The sequence below is a fragment of the Heloderma suspectum genome, chromosome 1 (assembly GCF_057233095.1).
Source record: "Heloderma suspectum isolate Gila_16-S chromosome 1, 16-S_ref, whole genome shotgun sequence".
Lineage (NCBI taxonomy): Eukaryota > Metazoa > Chordata > Lepidosauria > Squamata > Helodermatidae > Heloderma > Heloderma suspectum.
In genome coordinates this window covers 144,237,283-144,257,148 of record NC_139458.1, presented here as the reverse complement: position 1 = coordinate 144,257,148, position 19,866 = coordinate 144,237,283, and the positions used below count along the sequence as shown (strand labels likewise).

General features: G+C 46.0%; 1 protein-coding gene across 2 annotated transcripts in view; it reads right to left on the bottom strand.

The window, feature by feature from the left end:
- LOC146358242 (protein lifeguard 3-like) overlaps nucleotides 1-19,866 on the bottom strand; it is a 58,772-nt gene that overhangs the window by 9,712 nt on the left and 29,194 nt on the right. For both annotated transcript variants that reach the window (XM_084806155.1, XM_084806165.1), the window contains exons 2-5: nucleotides 12,480-12,714; nucleotides 9,841-9,932; nucleotides 8,754-8,818; nucleotides 7,863-7,916 (exon numbers count right to left, since the gene is read on the bottom strand). In XM_084806155.1, coding sequence (XP_084662281.1) covers nucleotides 7,863-7,916; nucleotides 8,754-8,818; nucleotides 9,841-9,932; nucleotides 12,480-12,690 — 422 coding nt within the window. In that variant the 5' untranslated portion in view covers nucleotides 12,691-12,714. The remainder of the gene's footprint in view (nucleotides 1-7,862; nucleotides 7,917-8,753; nucleotides 8,819-9,840; nucleotides 9,933-12,479; nucleotides 12,715-19,866) is intronic.

Genomic DNA, 19,866 nt, shown 5'->3' with positions numbered 1-19,866 from the left:
GGACATTTTGAAATGCCGCACTTGACCATTGTTCCCTAAACCTCAGGAAGAGCTTTCGCTTTTGTTGCTTTTTCTCTATACATCACACCTCAGCCTAGGCCCAACCACCATTGCTTCTGCTGTAACCCTGTCCCACCAGTTCTGTGTGCATGAGTGTTGAGCAGGGGTGAGGAACTTCCAGCCTAAGGGCCAGATGCAGCCGCAGAGTCGAACCCTCTGCCTTTCCTGCTCTGGTGGAAATATTCCCAAATATTATTTTTGTCTCCAAGTTAAAGACTTTCCTCTATTTTCCCAGGCATTTGACAGCATATGATAGGCTTCATAATGTATCAGTTGAATTGTTCCTGATTACGACTGATGATTTGGTTATTTTATTAAGTTGTGGTATTTTACTGTTAATTGTTTTTGGCTGTTTAAAATTGTCTTAAATCTTTGTATGTTTTAAGGTTGTTGTAAGTCACTTTGAATCTTTTTTTGTTGTGTCTGTGTATGAGTGCTTTTGGAGAACTTCTAGGAAATTTTCGTCGTCGTCATCATCGTCGTCATCGTCATCATCATCCCCAATGGTAGGAGCAGGTGTGTGTCTTCACCTGCCCCCCCCCTCAGTATTGATAGTGTTGTTCCTCTTAGTCAGTGGAGCCCAACCTGAGTATCGAAAGCTTCAGGAGATGCCAACACCCCAGCACTATTCTTCCTACACATTATAATATTGGTATTTATTTATGGTATTTACAATACAATTAATTCATACAATTAATCAATTAATAATTGTGTGTGACTCCTGACTGCTTTTTTCCCCTATGGGTCAATGGCCCTTGATAGAAAAAAAAGGTCCCACAAGGCTGGTGCAGAGGATCAGTTATCTCTAGGTTTGTTTCACTTACCATGGGATACAAGTGATTTAGAGCTCATTCATTTCCAGGCAAACATGCTTACATCCCACCAGGTGGAATGGGACTCACTCCCAGGTAGGTGGGCAGCCTTAATATCATCTCCCATTCACCGTGCTCTATGTCAGCCTTCCTCACCTGGATGTTCCCCAGATGTTTTGCACTACAACTCTCCGCATCCTTTACCCTTGGCCATGCTGGATGGGGCTGATGCAAGCTGTAGTCCAAAACGTCTGGAAGTTTTGACTCTTGCGCACTTACATCCTCACAGTCATTCAGTGAGTTAGCTGGGGTGGAGCCCTATAACAGGGGAGGGCAACCTCCAGCAGGTGGATGCTTGGCTCCCTCTGTGGGGTCCACCCCATCCCAAGCCCTGCTCCCTTGCCTGGACGCTACCCTGGGCTTCCTGAGATAGCAGGGAGAGGAATCCCCTTCTTATCTCAAATCACAGATTGCGGGACAGGCGTCTTTGCCCGCCCTGCGCCCCCTCCCCAATGGGAGAAGGCAAAAGTCAGGCAAAGCATCTTTGCTGCATGCAGGCCTGCTCTGACAGGAGAAGCAGCAAAGCCCTTTTCCAGCAAATGTGTCAGCAGGATCATGTTGTCGCCACACCCACCAGGAACCAAATGCTGTCAAGGGTGTGGCCATGCCCCCCCTTGATGTCATTGATATGCAGAAGGCTGGGGGAGGGTCATCCAGTCCCCCCACCCCATTCTGGTTGCCTGCCCCTGCCTTATAGGGTAACTGGCTAAAAGGCTGGATAGAGAAAGGAACTATTGCCTTCAAGTAACCAACTTTTTAAAGCTATGGTAATATCTGTATGTTTCATAAGTAATCCCTTAAAAAGAAATAGTAACTTGTTCAAAACTACAGATTAGGCATTTTAAGTGTGTATTGTACTGAACATAGTCTGTTTCCCGCCTCCCAGCTAAGCAGAGCAGAGCAGAGCAGAGCAAGCTGCTCCAGCTGGTCCAGGGACTACAGAAGCAAGCAAGCTCCCAGAAAGTGAGCAAACAGGGAAAGCAAACAGGAGTTGGCCAGGGGAGCTGCAGTGGTAGAAGAGACAAAGGAGACAGAGGCAAAGAGGTAAGTGGGCTGCAGGAAGCCCAGGGGACTGTCCCTTATCCTTCTGAGTGGCTGTGAGCTCACCAGGTGCTTCTGAGGGCTCCAACTGAATTGGGGGTGTGTAGTCTGAGTACTCCCAGCAGCTGTGTGGGCAGAAAGCTTCAGTTTGTTTCCCGCCTCCCAGCTGAGCAGAGCAGAGCAGAGCAAGCTGCTCCAGCTGGTCCAGGGACTACAGAAGCAAGCAAGCTCCCAGGGAGCGAGCGAACAGGGGGAGCAAACAGGAGTTGGCCAGGGGAGTTACAGTGGTAGAAGAGACAAAGGAGACAGAGGCAAAGAGGTAAGTGGGCTGCAGGAAGCCCAGGGGACTGTCCCTTATCCTTCTGAGTGGCTGTGAGCTCACCAGGTGCTTCTGAGAGCTCCAACTGAATTGGGGGTGTGTAGTCTGAGTACTCCCAGCAGCTGTGTGGGCAGAAAGCTTCAGTCTGTTTCCCGCCTCCCAGCTGAGCAGAGCACTGCAGAGCAAGCTGCTCCAGCTGGTCCAGGGACTACAGAAGCAAGCAAGCTCCCAGAGAGCGAGCGACCAGAGCAAGCAAACAGGGGGAGCAAATAGGAGTTGGCCAGGGGAGTTCGGCAGGGGAGGTCAAGGAGGAGGCCCCATAACCTTTTTTTTTCTTTTTTAACAAACTTTTTTTTTTCACGTATTTGTCTTGTAACACACACTTCCCCACCAGTGGGACTCTGCTTTTAACCTCTACTGAGGAGAGGAGCAGGCACAAGCTAGTCTAGAACAATCAGAAAGCTAGACACAAAAACAGAATAGAGGCTATGGAAGGACAAGACTCTCCAGTGGTGGTGACCTGCAAGGTGTGTGCCATGTTCAAAAACAGAATAGAGGCTATGGAAGGACAAGACTCTCCAGTGGTGGTGACCTGCAAGGTGTGTGCCATGTTTGTTTTCTAGCCTGAGAACAACATGGCCTACACCTGCAACAAGTGCAAGTTGATCACGCTGCTGGAAGAAAAAGTAAGTGGACTGGAGCGGCGACTGTCGACCCTCCGGGGAATAAGAGAACACGAAGCGTTCTTGGACAGAATGGGGGAACTACAGCAGCAAAGTGAAGACCAGAAGCTTGAAGAGCAACAGCAAGATGAGGCAGAAGCGGGAAATGCTGAGGTGAGGACAAATGCAGTAGAGGATACTCCTTGAAAAAGGATGACAGTTAGGAGAAGAAGAACTAGATGCCACTCTGCACCAGTGGAAGCAGTCAAGCTGTGGAACCGATTCCAGGTACTAGAGGATGAGACTGGAGGACAGCCTGCAGAGGAAGAATCACAAGGAAGAATCACGAAGAATCACCTGCTTGAGAGTGAGCAAGAGGCTGAAGGGCAGTCAAGCAGAGGCAATGAAACCCAGGCTTACAACAAGAAGAAGAGTAGTAGTAGTGGGAGACTCCTTGCTGTGTGGGATCGAAACCCAAGTATGTCGCGAAGACCCACGGACTCGCCAGGTATGTTGTCTCCCGGGAGGACGGATTAGAGACGTGACTGAAAAGCTACCTGCACTCATAAAGCCCACTGACAGGTATCCCTTTCTTCTCATCCATGTGGGAACAAATGATACCACCAAGTGGAGCTACGAAGAAATCACGTCAGACTTTGAAGCTTTGGGAAGGAAACTCAAGAACTTTGGGGCCCAGATAGTTTTCTCATCCATCCTTCCAGTAGTTAGAAGAGGGATAGAAAGGGAAAGAAAAATACTCCAGGTGAATGACTGGCTACAAAGGTGGTGCCAACAAGAGAGATTTGGATTCTGGGACCACGGGCTATACTTCCTGGAAGATGGGCTGTTGGCAAGGGACGGGTTGCACCTCACAAAGGATGGGAAGAATGTGTTTGGCCACAGCATGAAGAACTTCATCAGGAGGGCTTTAAATTGAATCCTACGGGGAAGGGAGATGTAAAGTTGGGGGTAACAATGGACGAAGGCTCATGCACCGCAATGGAGAGAATAGCTCTAATAGCGCCCAATAATAGTCTTCAGACACATGTGGGAAGAAAGCCAGACTATGAAGCACATGGTGTTCGATGTCTATATACTAATGCCTAGAGTATGGGAAACAAACAGAACAAACTTGAACTCTTAATACAAGAGGGAAATTATGACTTGATAGGTAAAACTGAGACTTGGTGGGATGACTCTCATGACTGGAATACAGCAATTGAAGGATATAACTTGTTCAAAAAGAACAGGAGGAACAGAAAGGGAGGTGGGATTCCACTGTATGTGAAAAATGCATATCTCTGCACAGAAATACAGGAGGATGAGCTTGGTAGCCCCATCGAGAGCATCTGGATCAAAATAAATGAGGAAAGAATAAAATGAACCTGGTGGTCAGAGTCTACTACCGGCCACCCAATCAAGGAGAAGATGAGGATGAAACTTTAAGCAAATAGCCAATGTTTTAAGGAAGCATGATGTAGTAGTTGTCAGGAGCGCCCTAGCTGCCCCTTGCAGTCCCCACCAATAGCCAACTCAGGACACAGATGACGAGGATTCTTTCCGAGACTTTATTCCTTTATTACTTTATGACTCTTTCAGATACTAATCACTAGCGACAAAGCAAGGAACAGCACCGGGGAAAGACAGCAGAGTAGCCTAAGCTCCAGATAAGGCAGTTGGTCCCCGTTTGAAGGTGAACCACGGGAAGACCCTGAACTTATGGGCTAGGGAGAGATCCTCCCTCTTTCCCTTGGGTCCTCAGGACACGGCCGTTGTTTGAGCGCCAAACAAGCGGTACTCCTCCTTTCTGTGCCCTCCATTTGTCGTCGCTCCCTGCGTCTGCGCCGAGCATCCAGCAAGCCCCCCTCCAGCGCTCTCTCACTGCCAGGGTCACTATCTATCCCAGGAATGCTGGCAGGAGGAATCTCTGCCAGCTGCTGTGCTTGTGAGAGATGAGCGAGCTCCTCTCCCATGGATTGCTGTTCCTCCTCAGAATCAGAACTGCTCTGGGGCTCTATGGGCTCAGTTTCCACCCTGAATTTCCCCGATATTTGTTGGGAGACAAATTCTGCAAAACATGGCCCCTCCAGGAAATTCCTGACTTGGGTGGCAGATAACTTCCTCCTACAGAAAGTACAGGAAGGAACTAGAGGATCGGCTATCCTTGACTTGATCTTAACCAACAGAGATGACTTAGTGGATAAAGTAGCAGTTACCGGAACTCTGGGGGAAAGCGACCATGTTGTACTTGAGTTCTTGGTTCTAAGGGAAGCAAAAGCCGAGTGTAGTCAAACGCGTACCCTGGATTTTAGGAAAGCTGATTTTAATAAACTCAGAACAATGATCACTAAGGTCCCATGGCAAGCGACTCTAATGAGAAAAGGAGTCCAAGATGGGTGGGAGCTTTTAAAAAAGGAAATTCTCAAGGCACAATTACAAACAATTCCAAAAAGAAGAAAAGGGGGAAGACAACAGAAGAAGCCAATGTGGCTTCACAAAAAGCTTAGAGATGACCTGAAAACAAAAAAGGACACATATAGGAAGTGGAAAGAAGGCCAAGCAACAAAGGAAGAGTACAGGCAGATAGCACAGAATTGCAGGGATGGCATCAGGAAGGCTAAAGCTGAGAACGAGCTGAGGTTAGCAAGGGATGCTAAAAGCAACAAAAAGGCTTTCTTCAGCTACGTGCATAGTAAAAGGCAGAGGAAAGAAATGGTTGTTCAGCTATTAAATAAGGATGGCAATATGATAACAGATGACAAAGAAAAGGCAGAGGTGCTCAATTCCTACTTTGGCTCAGTCTTCTCCCCAAGGAGGGTCTATGACCCCCCTGGCAAAGGCGAAGTACAAGCTGAAGGGGCAGGATTGCAGCTTGAGATCGATAGGCATATGGTCAAGGAATACCTAATTACTTTGAATGAGTTCAAATCTCCAGGCCCAGATGAACTGCATCCTAGAATAATAAAGGAACTGGCAGAAGAACTCTCAGAACCACTGTCTATTCTCTTTGAGAAATCATGGAGGATGGGGGAAGTGTCAGATGACTGGAGGCGGGCTAATGTTGTCCCTATCTTCAAGGAGGAACCTGGGAACTACAGACCAGTCAGTCTGACATCAATCCGTGGGAAAATTCTGGAGCAGATTATAAAGGAATCCATCTGTAAGCACCTTGAAAACAATGCAGTGATTACTCGAAGCCAACATGGATTTGTCAAGAACAAATCCTGCCAGACGAATTGGATCTCATTTTTTGATCAAGTAACCTCCCTTGTGGACCGTGGGAATGCTGTAGATATAATATACCTCGACTTCAGCAAAGCTTTTGACAAAGTGCCCCATGATATCCTGATGAGCAAACTAGCTCAAAGTGGGCTAGATGAACAACGATCCGGTGGATCCACAGTTGGCTGCAGAATCGGGCTCAAAGAGTGCTTATCAATGGGACCTTCTCAAACTGGGGAGAGGTAACGAGCGGGGTACCACAGGGCTCAGTCCTGGGCCCAGTGCTCTTCAACATTTGTATTAATGACTTGGAGGAGGAGGTGCAGGGAATGCTGATCAAATTTGAAGATGACACCAAATTGGGCAGGATAGCTAATACTTTGGAAGACAGAAACAAAATTCAAAGTGATCTGGATAGACTGGAGCGCTGGGCAGAAAACAACAGAAAGTCATTTCATAGGGATAAATGCCAAGTTCTGCACCTAGGAAAAAGAAACCAAATGCAAAGTTACAAGATGGGGGATATGTGGCTCAACAACACTACAGGTGAGAAGGATCTTGGAATTGTTGTCAATCACAAGCTGAATATGAGCCAACAATGTGATGTGGCTGCAAAAAAGGCAAATGCTCTTTTGGGCTGCATTAATAGAAGCATAGCTTCCAAATCCCGGGAAGTACTAGTTCCCCTCTACTTAGCACTGGTTAGGCCTCATCTGGAGTACTGTGTCCAGTTCTGGGCACCACATTTTAAGAAGGATGCAGACAAACTGGAGAGGGTTCAGAGGAGGGCAACAAAGATGATCAGGGGACTGGAAACAAAGCCCTATGAAGAGAGATTGAAAGAACTGGGCATGTTTAGCCTTGAGAAGAGAAGACTGAGAGGTGATATGACAGCACTCTTCAAGTACTTGAAAGGTTGTCACAGAGAGGAAGGCCAGGATCTCTTCTCGATCTTCCCAGTGTGCAGGACATGGAATAATGGGCTGAAGTTACAGGAAGCCAGATTCCGGCTGAACATCAGGAAAAACTTCCTGACTGTTAGAGCAATAAGACAATGGAACCAATTCCCTGGGGAGGTGGTGGGCTCTTCCACACTGGAGGCGTTCAAGATGAGTCTGGACAGCCATCTGTCAGGGATGCTCTGACTTGATTCCTGCATTGAGCAGGGGGTTGGACTCGATGGCATTGTAGGCCCCTTCCAACCCTTCTATTCTATGATTCTATGATAACATTTTTTCGATAGTTATATATATGTATAATTTTAAATAAATTTACTATCCCTTTGTTTTAATTATTGTAACCTCTGGACTGTTTTGTCCCGTGCCTAAATCCAGCTACTGGATGGAATAAAGGGTAACTCAGAAACAAAAGATTTCATATAGTGGCAGCAGAAAGGGTCTAAGGGATAATTAGCAGCAGGGAGTGAGCCTCCACTTAGGGAAAGTTACTAGCCCTCAATGAGGAGGTGTTTCCCCCCAGTCAATTACTGATGGGATTAGTAGAATTGTGTCACCCTCACCACAATAGTTGGTGTGTAGTAGTGGGATTCATCCACAAAGTGGTGGTTAGCAGTGGTGATCCACAATGATTTGGTTAGTAGCAATGAGATCTCCACCACAGTAACCCAACTCAAAACCAGGCTCGGAGCCATCTTTGGCAGTGCATATGAGAGAAGGCGATACTTACTAAGATGCATAGTACACAGCAACATTCCTCCGCACAAAAAGGGACACTGGTTCGCTGTGGAGAAAGAAGATCAGGTGGTAGAATAAGCATCTTCGCTCCTATTATGGGGATGGGGTGGGAGGTGGGGGATTAGATTATAGCTCTAGTTGGCAAACTGAATTTAGGATGCTGCTTTGAAGAATGTTCCCTTCACATTCCAATTCTGATCTCTCCCTCACTGCTAAATGCTAACATTTTCCATGTACTGTAATAATAATAAATACATCAAGAACAGAAGTCAAGCACCAGCTGGCTAAAGTACTGTTGGAGGGCACACCCTAACTGCAGTGCATGGTTTAGTAAACATCTGAAATGAGGCCACAACCATCCCCCACCACTGCCAAAATAACTGGAAAAATGTGTTTCCCTGGTGATAGTACTAACTGTTAGCGGTAGTACTAACTGTTGGAAGGGAGTGCAAAGAGAGCTTTCAAGAGCAAAAGATACGCAGACTCTTATCGGTTCCATTTCATTACCACCCATGAAAAAGTTAACATTTAATTGAAATAAATTATCACCAGTGTTACTCCAACAGCACTAATAACTGCTCTGGCTTTAGCAGGATTAATACCACTGGTGGAAGCTGAAAATAAATATTCTGAGTTTCTACATGAACAAAAGACCAAAAAAACCCCAAACATTTTGCCAAGTACCAACATTTTTGGTCATCCCTCTACAACAGCCTTCCCCCAACTGGTGTCCTCCAGATGTTTTTGATATTTCTGACATTGGCCATAGTGGCTGGGGCTGATGGGAGTTGAGATCCAAAACATCGGAAGGGCAACAGGTTGGGGAAGGCTGGTCTACAGGGAACAGCGGTCTTGGCCTAGGAACATCACAGCAAAGACTTACACAAAGGTGAAGATTGCAACAATGCCCACCGTCAGGAGCAGCTGCAGTGAGATAATGCTGTAGACCTGGAAACGAAGATACCGTGTGAGTGTCTACAGAAATGCATGCTGAGAAACTGCCCACCCCAACTCCAGATATTAGGGCAGGATTAAAGTGCATGGTGGCCATAGCCTGAGCTGTGTACTTGAGCTCCATCAAAGCAGGAACCTCTTCCCCAAGTGTTGATTTTATGTAAGCATGTTACTTTCTCCAACATGCATTTCTCCAGCAAGAGAATACAACAACTCTTTCCATCGATTGCTGAATGGCAGGAAATTTCCCAAAGGACCCCAGTGTCACAGAAGAGAAGGGACAGATGCTTCCAATACTGAAACATTCGCTTAATCATACCCCAGCAGGATCCCTTCTCTGGCTGAAGACTGGAGCTTCCTCAGCATCGCTCACAAGCTTATTCTTGGCTCTTGCCCTAGTTTTCCCCAACTTGGGGCTCTCCACATGTTCTGGACTACAAGAAGTTGCAGTCCAACATATCTGGAAGGCACCAGGTTGGGGAGGGCTGTCCTAGAAGGATGCAAACCAAGATGGGTGCCCCCACCACCTCCAAAACACTCTCCCAAGCAAGCGATGCATTCCCATAGAACTCCTCCTCTCCCTAGGTATTTTGATATGTGCTTAGCCACCCTTTCTTGCAGTTCTGTGCTTTTGAAACACAGGCAGCCACCCAGGCATAGCAGAAGGGAAGCTACAAAAACACAGTAGCTGCGTTACTTGTTAATAACATTGTTGCGCAACTTTTTGCTCCCTAATAGGAGTACCACAACCTATCAGGTCTAGATGCTCCGTTGCCTTCCTGTAACCACAGTTCATTCCTTTACACATCCTAAGGAAGCGCTTTCCCTGGAGCAGCGCAAGCAGAGCCTCCTTTGCGAAAGGGCGAGGGTCGCTCGCCACAGACCTTGTTTCTTTGACACAAGCATGCATTGCGCTATTACACAAGCCAGCAGCCTCGATTCTGCTGAGAGGAATATCCATCCATAAAAGGAGAAGTTACGGCGGGGACTGTGCAGCGGCGATTCCTCATAGTTACCTTGCGGATGAAGACGTGCCTGACTTTCTTATCATCCCAGTCTGCTATGTGGAAAGCCCCATCCCCTGCACCATCGGTGACATAGCTGTCGCCTGTAAAGAGAAGACAAGATGGCATTACCCTTGTGGTATTTATGATACATTAACTGAATCTCCTCTAACTGGAAGTGGGGGGCAGGGGAATAATCAGGAGAGACTTCCTGGCCTGGGGGATGGGGGTGGGCAGCCTGTCTTCAAAACTGGGACACAGATACACACAGAGAGACACACCACCATCTCTTTAAAAGGCTAAAAAGCTCCCCAAAGGCCTAGTTTTACTCTGCCTCTAGCAAGTCCATGTCTTCCACAAAAGCCAATGTCTCTACACTGATCACCCAGACTAGTTAGGCCACTGCACCAAGGCATTGTTGAGTATGCTACTGCAACTATTCCCCTTCTTGACTGCAAATTCTCCTGAAGCTGCGGTGTATCTTGTTGCATGTAGTACCCCTGCTGAGACAGCTTTATGTGGCTAAATGTATCTTTGCCTCAAGAGGCAGAGAGTGTTCAGAGGGGCATTCTCCCCAAATTCTTTGCAAACTATACTTCTGCTGTGGCAGCAGCTTAAGGGAAAGCGTTTTCTATTGTAGCTCAAGCCTCTTTTCTCAATCCCTCCTCCACCATGTCACATACATAAGATCACATCCTTTACCTTCACATCAATATAACATGGATTTGACTGCTGCTACGCGGAGGACAAAAGGCCTGGTGTGCTATGGTCCATGGGGTCATGAAGAGTCGGACACGACTTAATGACTGAACAACAACAAACTACAGCTCCAGATTCAGAAGAGAGATTAGATGTGTGTCTGTGTGCACGTGTGCGTGGTGAAAGGGTGTGAGAAATTATCTTTTTACTAGTTCAACCGGTACTAGGGTGCTTAAAGGATGTTAAGAGTTAACTAATCCTCATTAAGGGTGCAATCCTGTGACTTCTGCCCTTGATACTCATAAGCCTCCGAACTCAGAGGCTTATGAGCATCCTGTGCAGAGCGGGAGGAGCAGCGGAGGTGATTGTCTCTGCCGCTCCTCCCGCTCTGCATTTTCGCTAGACAGGCTTTTTTGTCCATCTAGCTGAGGCATTACGGAGTGGGAGGGAAGGAGGCTGGAAAGGCTTTGGGATAACTCATATCCTGGCCTCTCCAATCCCTGCCTCTCCCTGCCCACTGGAACACCCACTTTACCCTCTCTCCGAGATTGAGTTCCCAACCTCGGAGAGGCAGCCAGCATGGTTCTTTCCATGCTGTGAGGGGGAGGGGGCGGATTCCTGGATCTGAGGTTGGAGCGCTTTCTCCGACCTCGGATCCAGGAATCTGAAGTATCCTATGGCGCTCCAGACAGTGTCTAGGGGCTACAGGATTGCTTCCTTAGTCATCTTTGGGATCAGGTTACCTGAGAGAGCACCTTCTCCCTCACCAACCTGTCCGGTCACTGAGGTCATCAGAGGGCTTGCTCCTGGTGGTTCCACATGGACCAATGACCCGATTGGAGTCCACCAGGAAAAGAGCCTTCAGTGTGGTGGCCCCCTTCCTGTGGAACTCCCTGCCCTTGAAGGTCAGGCGGGCACCAACATTGTGTTGCTTTCGGCGCCTCTTCAAAACATTGTTATTTTAGGAAGCCTTCCTCAAGTGACCAAGTTGATCAAACTTGGTTTCATCAGAACTCTGTTTCTTTTTAAAAATAATTTAAATTATTTTAACATGGTGTTTTTATTCTTTACCCTGTCTGCTGTTCACCACTCCGAGGTCTTTGGATGTGGAGCAGTATACAAATACTGCAAATAAATAAAATAAAGCAAGTAATCTTTAATCTAGTTCTCTTGTTCCAATACAGAATAGGTTATCTGACCCAACACTGAGTCCGTTACCTCTGTGCTGAAGTTCGGTCTTTGTTCTGTAGGGTAAGTAAGGGAACAAATAGGTTGAGCATAGATCCTGTGACTGGACTAGGTGGTCTTTGGGACAGATCCGTGAAAATTAAGCAGAAAATCGGTGAGAGTGGAAGTGGACTGGGTAATAGATCAGAAAACCCGTTTGCATGACTTGGGTCAAGGTAACTAGACAAAACACACACCTTTTTTCAGGCAAGGCATGTGTCCATCTTTACTCTGTCAACCTGGGTGTGCAAAGCTGAAGGGAGGTTCACTTTGACCTTTCCCACCAGACAGAAACCAAGGGCTACCAGTGTGCTGCGCCCCTGCCTCCCAGGAAGACCAGGGCAAGGCGGAGACCAACCTGTCCCCATCCATTGGCCAGAGAAGGAGCAGGTGTGGGGAGCTTTCTTCCCCCTCCCCTCACCCCCTCTAAAAAGAACTGTGCTCCAATACTTGCTTTCCTCTTCCTACTCCATCCCCTTTTCATTGTGTCTATTAGATTGCAAGCCTGTGAATATCTTTTAATATCTGTACAGTGCTTAAAAAAAAAATTAGGTGCTTTATAAGCATTAAAACAAACAACAACAACTTTCTTTAACTATGCCTGCTTTTGTAGCCTTATAGAATTTGGCATCTCCACTTTTCACTGTTTCAGTTAAAGTCAGCTCCCACCCCCATTCCTGAAAGTATCCCATTAAGCAGAAGGGGAAAAAACCTAAAGAGTTTACCAAAGTTCATTGGCACTGTAGGCATAGGAGGAACTGGCTGTGGATAGCCCGCAGGCTGTGGGTAGCCCCCAGGCTGCGGGTAGCCCCCAGGCTGCGGGTAGCCACCACTATATGGTGGAGGCTGTGGGTATGATCCAGGGTATCCCCCTGCTGGCGGAGGATAGAGGGGGTTCCGATCATCGTAGCCTGGGGGAGCAGTGGGATGCGACATGATGTCTCAGCAAGGCTCACAGCACTGGAAAACAAAGAGGTAAAATTCTGGTTATTGCCTCTGCTCATTTTTTTACTCAAAAATATCCATTATCAAGAAACACTACCGGATCACCTTTTCCATAAATGCATGCTCCTTGTGTCGTGTTTGTGTATCTGTCTCAGAACACTCCAAAAATGGCCAGCAGGAGGACCCAAGTCAAAACCATAAAGGTAAATACTGAATAGTAATATATAACCATGGAGGACAGGAATCCTGAATTTGGGGGAAGAAGATGCCCTACTACCTGAAGATGGGCTTCACCAAGTAGTTGGAGGGCATGTAACCCCAAAACGTAATGCTACCCAATTTGGCTCCTTTTAGCTAGTGTACCACATAAGACATGGATCTCCAGCTTTGTTAGTTGGAAGTCGACCCTATTGTTTTTTATTTTGTTCTTGGCCTCTCTAGGGACCTGGGAGTTCCAATCAGGGGGCAGTATCCAATCATACTCCTACACAGAATAGACCCATTGAAGTGAATGGGCCTAGTTTATTTAGGACTACCACTGGATACTGCCCAGGTCTTGTGACAGAACCCTGTAACTATTGGATTTTATTTTCTCAGTGGTGGGAGAACATCCTTTCCCCCCCCAGCCCACCGTTTTGTTTTGTTTTTTGGTCTGTCTCAATATTCCTGGGCGTATCTCACAATCTGTGTTGCACCTTGAGAGTCTAATCCATTTATGTCCTCAAAACTCTTTCTGCATTTGGGCTCATTGCTATTATCATTGGCAGATGTAGGGAACAACTACACCACTCCCAGCTTTTTCTTCCCTTTCCCTCGTTGCCCGATGAACATAGCAAGTTGCCTTATAATAAGCAAGATTCTTGGTCCATCTAGCATAATAATTACCTATTATCATTGGCAGATGTAGGGAACAACTACAACACTCCCAGATTTTTCTTCCTTTTCCCTCCTTGCCCGATGAACATAGCAAGTTGCCTTACAGTAAACAAGATCCTTGATCCATCTAGCATCATAATTGCCTACGCTGACTGGCACCAGCTCTCCAGGCTTTTAGGCAGGAGCCTTTTCCCAGCCTTACCTGGTGCTGTTGGGGATTGAACTTGGGACCTGCTGCATGCAAAGCAGGTGCTCAGCCACAGCCCTGAGTTCTGAAGAATTCTATTCTGTGACATTTTAGTTTGTCCTTATAAAGGTACCTTATAGTGCATAAAGGAAATTGTCTGAGTTGACAAAAAGAAGAAGAAACTGCATTGGAAAAAAATTAAAATACAGTTTGGTTCTCTCAAGCCTGGCAGGTCCCCTAAGGGAGGATAAGCACTGTACTACTGGTGCTGCCAGAGAGATCTCCTTTAGATCTAGGAGCAGATCTTAAGCTAAAACAGGACATCTCTTTTTAAAAAAAACAGAGAGAAAAAAGTGTGTGTGTGTGAGAGAGAGAGAGAGAGAGAGAGAGAGAGAGGGAGAGAGAGATTAGGGGCTCACCTTGGAAATAAAAGTAATAAGGAAAAATTATTGCTATTCCTCTACCCACCCAAAGCATGAAACTTGAGTGATCCTTAGTAGGACAGAGTATAGAATATGGGAAACATGGAGCAAAGATACTTGGGGACCCTATACCTTTGGACTGGGACATATCCACTAATCTCATTACACCCACGTCCCCATATTTGCAAGTCAAAGTTTGTCACAGTTTGGTTTTAGTGAGAGGGCACCTTCTCCAGTTTCCGTCAACACAATTGTCCTTAAGTACAACGGGCAGGGAGAGTTTGAGCCTCCAAACACAGGAATATAGTACAGACTTGAAGATCGGGATTTATATCCCACCATTCAAAAAGTTCCCAGGGCACCTCAAGTTTATCACCATGGTGTTTCAGAGTTAAGTTTTGTCCACCTACACTTGAGACAGAAGGCAGCTGCAAGCTTTAAACAGGACCTTTAGTTAATACCGACAGGCAACTTCTTCTTACAACTAAAAACAGGCAAACTAGGAGAACATGAAACCAAACCAGCAACCCAACTCCCTACATGCATTAACCATGTAGTGGCTTTTCAACCAATTATTTCCCCTCCATACAGTAGGTTTTAACTAATGGCTGTTGCTTATTCCAACACATGGAAGGACTATTAAAAAATAAAATTGCATGGATGGCTGGAGAATGCTGGGAGCTGAAGGACTCTTTTCTATCTATGCATATGATTGAGCCCTGAGTGGTAACATTTCTATGTTAAAACTGTTGATAAATTTAAATTTGGCTGGCCATTCTTGCTGTCAGCCACTGTGCAATCTCATGGGGTTCCAAATTTAAGTACTGAGCATGGGGCAGAAAAGAATCCAAATAATTTATTACACTTCTAACAGGCCCTGTAGCCAGGAATTCCATACTACCAAGGGTACTTTGGGAGGCCATCATATGACAAATGACAAAACAGCCAAAGCATAAATTGTTGTTGTTCAGTCATTCAGTGTCCGACTCTTCGTGACCCCATGGACCATAGCACGCCAGGCCTTCCCGTCCTGCGCTCCCTCCCACAGTGTGCTCAAGTCCATATTCATTGCATCGGTGATACTATCTAGCCATCTCCTTCTCTGCCGTCTCCTTCTCCTTTTGCCTTCAATCTTTCCCAGCATCAGAGTCTTTTCCAGTGACTTTTCTATTCACATTAGGTGGCCAAAATATTTGAGCTTCAGCTTCAGGATCTGTCCTTCCAATGAGCAGTCAGGGTTGATTTCCTTGAGGATTGACTGATTTGACCTCCTTGCAGTCCAGGGGACTCGTAAGAGTCTTCTCCAGAGCCACAGTTCGAAAGCATCGATTCTTCGGCGCTCAGCCATCCTTATAGTCCAGCTCTCACAGCCATACGTTGCTACTGGGAAAACTATAGCTTTGATTATACAAACCTTTGTCGGCAAGGTGATGTCTCTGCTTCTTACTATGCTGTCTAGGTTTACCATAGCTTTCCTCCCATGGAGCAAGCATCTTTTAATTTCATGGCTACAGTCATGGCTTCCATTTCATGGCTTCCATTTCTTCCCCTTCTATATGCCAGGAAGTGATGGGGCCAGATGCCATGATCTTCGTTTTTGTAATGTTGAGTTTCAAGCCAGCTTTTGCAGTCTCCACTTTCACCCTCAACAAGAGGCTCTTGAGATCCCCTTCGCTTTCTGCCATTAGGGTGGTATCGTCTGCGTATCTGAGGCTGTTGATAATTCTCCCAGCAATCTTAATTCCGACCTGTGATTCACCCAACCCGGCGTTTATCATGATGTACTCTGCATATAAATTAAATAAGCAGGGTGACAATATGCAGCCTTGTCATACTCCTTTCCCAATTTGGAACCAATCGGTTGTTCCATGTCTGGTTCTTACTGTTGCTTCTTGACCCTCGTACAGGTTTCTCAGGAGACAGGTAAGGTGGTCTGGTACTCCCATCTCTTTAAGAATTTGCCACAGTTTGTTGTGATCCACACAATCAAAGGCTTTAGCATAGTCAATGAAGTGGAAATAGACGTTTTTCTGGAATTCTCTTGCTTTCTCCATGATCCAGTGAATGTTGGCGATTTGATCTCTAGTTCCTCTGCCTCTTTGAAACCCTGCTTGTACTTCCGGTAGTTCTCAGTTCACATACTGCTGAAGCCTAGCTTGTAGGATTTTGAGCATCACCTTGCTGGCAGGTGAAATGAGAGCAATTGTACGGTAGTTTGAACACTCTTTGGCATTGCCCTTCTTTGGAATTGGAATGTAAACTGACCTTTTCCAGTCTTGTGGCCATTGTTGAGTGTTCCAAATTTGTTGGCATATTGAGTGCAGCACTTTAACAGCATCATCTTTTAGGATCTTAAATAGCTCAGCTGGAATACTGTCATCTCTGCTAGCTTTGTTGTTAGTAATGCTTCCTAAGGCCCACTTGACTTCACTCTCTAGGATGTCTGGCTCAAGCTCAGTAACCGCACTATCATGGCTAACAGGGACATTAAGATCTTTCCTGTATAGTTCTTCTTTGTACTTTTTCCACCTCTTCTTAATCTCATCTGCTTCTGTTACGTCCCTGCCTTCTTTGTCCTTTATCATGCCCGTTTTTGCACAAAACGTTCCCTTGAGATCTCCGATTTTCTTGAAGAGATCTCTAGTCTTTCCCATTCTACTGTTTTCTTCTATTTCTTTGCATTATTCATTTAAGAAGGCCTTCTTGTCTCTCCTTGCTATTCTCTGGAAATCTGCATTCAGTTGGGTATATCTTCCCCTTTCTCCCTTGCTTTTCGCTTCCCTTCTTTCCTCAGCTACTTGTAAAGCCTCATCAGACAGCCACTTTGCTTTCTTGCATTTCTTTTTCTTTGGGATGGATTGAGTTGCTGCCTCCTGAACAATGTTACGGACCTCCGTCCATAGTTCCTCAGGCACTCTGTCTATCAGGTCTAATCCCTGAAATCTATTCCTCACCTCCACTGTATATTAATAAGGGATATGATTTAGGTCATACCTGAATGGTTTAGTGGTTTTCCTTACATTCTTCAATTTAAGCCGCAATTTTGCGATACGAAGCTCATGATCTGAGCCACAGTCAGCTCCAGGTCTAGTTTTTACTGACTGTATAGAGCTTCTCCATCTTTGGCTGCAAAGGACATAATCAATCTGATTTCGATATTGACCATCTGGTGCTGTCCATGTGTAGAGTCGCCTCTTGTGCTGTTGGAAAAGAGTGTTTGCTATGATCAGCGTGTTCTCTTGGCAAAACTCTATTAGCCTTTGTCCTGCTTCATTTTGTACACCAAGGCCATGCTTGCCTGTGGTCCCGGTGATTTCTTGACTTCCTACTTTAGCATTCCAGTCCCCTATGAGGAAGAGGACATCTTTTTTTGATGTTAGTTCTTGAAGGTGTTGTAGGTCTTCATAGAACTGATCAACCTCAGCTTCTTCGGCCTCAGTGGTTGGGGCATATGCTTGAATTACTGCGATGTTGAATGGTTTGCCTTGGATTCGTATTGAGATCATTCTATCATTTTTGAGATTGTACCCCAGTACTGCTTTTCCCACCCTTTTGTTGACTATGAGTGCTACTCCATTTCTTCTAAGGGATTCTTGCTCACAGTAGTAGATATAATGGTCAGCTGAATTAAATTCGCCCATGCTTGTCCATTTTAGTTCGCTGATTCCCAAGATGTGGATGTTCAATCTTGCCATCTCATGTTTGACCACCTCCAGCTTACCTTGATTCATTGATCTTACATTCCAGGTTCCTAAACAATATTGTTCTTTACAGCATTGGACTTTCTTTTCACCACCAGACACATCCACAGCTGAGTGTCCTTTTGGCTTTGGTCCAGCCACTTCACTCTTTCTGGAGCTACTTGGAAATACCCTCTGCTCTTCCCCAGTAGTATATTGGACACCTTCCGACCTGAGGGGCTCATCTTCCGGCGTCATATCTTTTAGCCTTGTGATACGTTCCATGGGGTTTTCTTGGCAAGAATACCGGAGTGGGTTGCCATTTCCTTCTCCAGTGGACCACATTTTGTCAGAACTCTCCACCATGACCTGTCCATCTTGGGTGGCCCTGCACGGCATAGCTTATGGCTTCACTGAGTTACGCAAGCCCCTTCGCCACAACAAGGCAGTGATCCATGAAGGGGAAAGCATAAATACAGTCCGTCTAATGTAAAGTTTAAAATGGTTTACATTCACGATATATTTGATCAAAAATAAGCACTAAGTGCTTGTCAGCACAACACTGTCCTTAGGATTATGTTATGTGAGCTGCATTGAGAAGGAAGTATATATTTTAAGTGCCATTTCTGTGTCTTTGTCAGAATTTTGCAACAACTAGTTAAATTGCGATCAGCGGCTGTGGCCAGGGGCCCTTTTGCCCAGCACAGGCTGATGCACCAACTAAGCCCATTTCCAAGGAAGGTCTGACCTGGCCATAGTGACACATGCTTTTGTTACATCCAGACTGGGGGCATTTCTACACTAGCCTAAAATCCTGCATTTAAAACGGGCTTTCTGTTTTCCTTTTAAATGCAGTATCACCACTGACTCCTTTTACATGCGCTTCCTTTCCCCCCACCCCTTCTCCCCGTATCTGAGTCTTCCATGATCTTTCATTGATCTCGCTCCTCTTCTTGCCGCTTTAAGTCTTTTCATGGAGGAAACTGAAGCTGAACACAAAGGGGGGGGGTAATGTGAAAGTTCATTATCTGCTGTCTATTTAAAAATGGAACAAAGGGCATTTAGTGCAGGAGGGTCACGGCCTCATGTAAAGCATCTGCAAACGTCCGTGAGGGAGCAATCTCAGCCACAGGATAAAAGCTCCCTGTGATGAAGCCCTGGGTTACTGCAGTGTGCTTTACATGGGACTGCCTTTGAAGGGTCTCTGGACACTCCCGTGCAACCAAAATACAGCAGCAAGAATGTTAGTGGACGCTTGCTCCTGGGAACATATCATGAGCTTTTTACAATAACTGCCATGTTTGCCAATCAATTTTGAGGCACAATTAAGGGCACTGTGATTAGCTAAAAGCTCTATATGGTTTGAGCCCAAGATACCTAAGGGACCGTCTCCTCCCATAATAGTCTGCCTGTTCCCTGTGATCTGTTGGGGAGGCATTACCAGGTGTGATGCGAGTGAAGGCCTTCTGTGGTCACAACTAGATTATGGAACTCCCTATCTTGGGAGGTCCACCCCCACCCCCACCCCAATTTCCTTGCCTTCTGCTACCAAGGCAGGACTTTTAAAAGAATAAAAATTAATCTGGGAGACATTTGACCTGCAGGGTGATAAGCTTGTAGTTGGCTGAACCCCTTGATTGTACATTGCTTTTGCTGTTGCTTAATTGTACTGCTAATTCTGCTGGATTGTATTGTTTTAAAGTGCTGTAAGCTACCCTGATCATGATGAATGGATGGGGCTACATTTTTTTCTAAATAAATACAAATAAATATAAGTGGAACGCAGGAGCAGTCTTACTGAGCAATTTGCATCTTACTGAGCAATTTGGTAGAATGCTGTTGACATGTTTTTCCTTATACTTCTGTAAAGGGGGCAGTAACCAGATTTTTTTTTTAATGGAAGCTTAACAGTCAGAGATCCTTGTGTGGTGCAGAGTGGTAGGCAGCAGTATTGCAACCAAAACTCTCCCCACGACCTGAGTTCGATCCCAGCGGAAGCCGG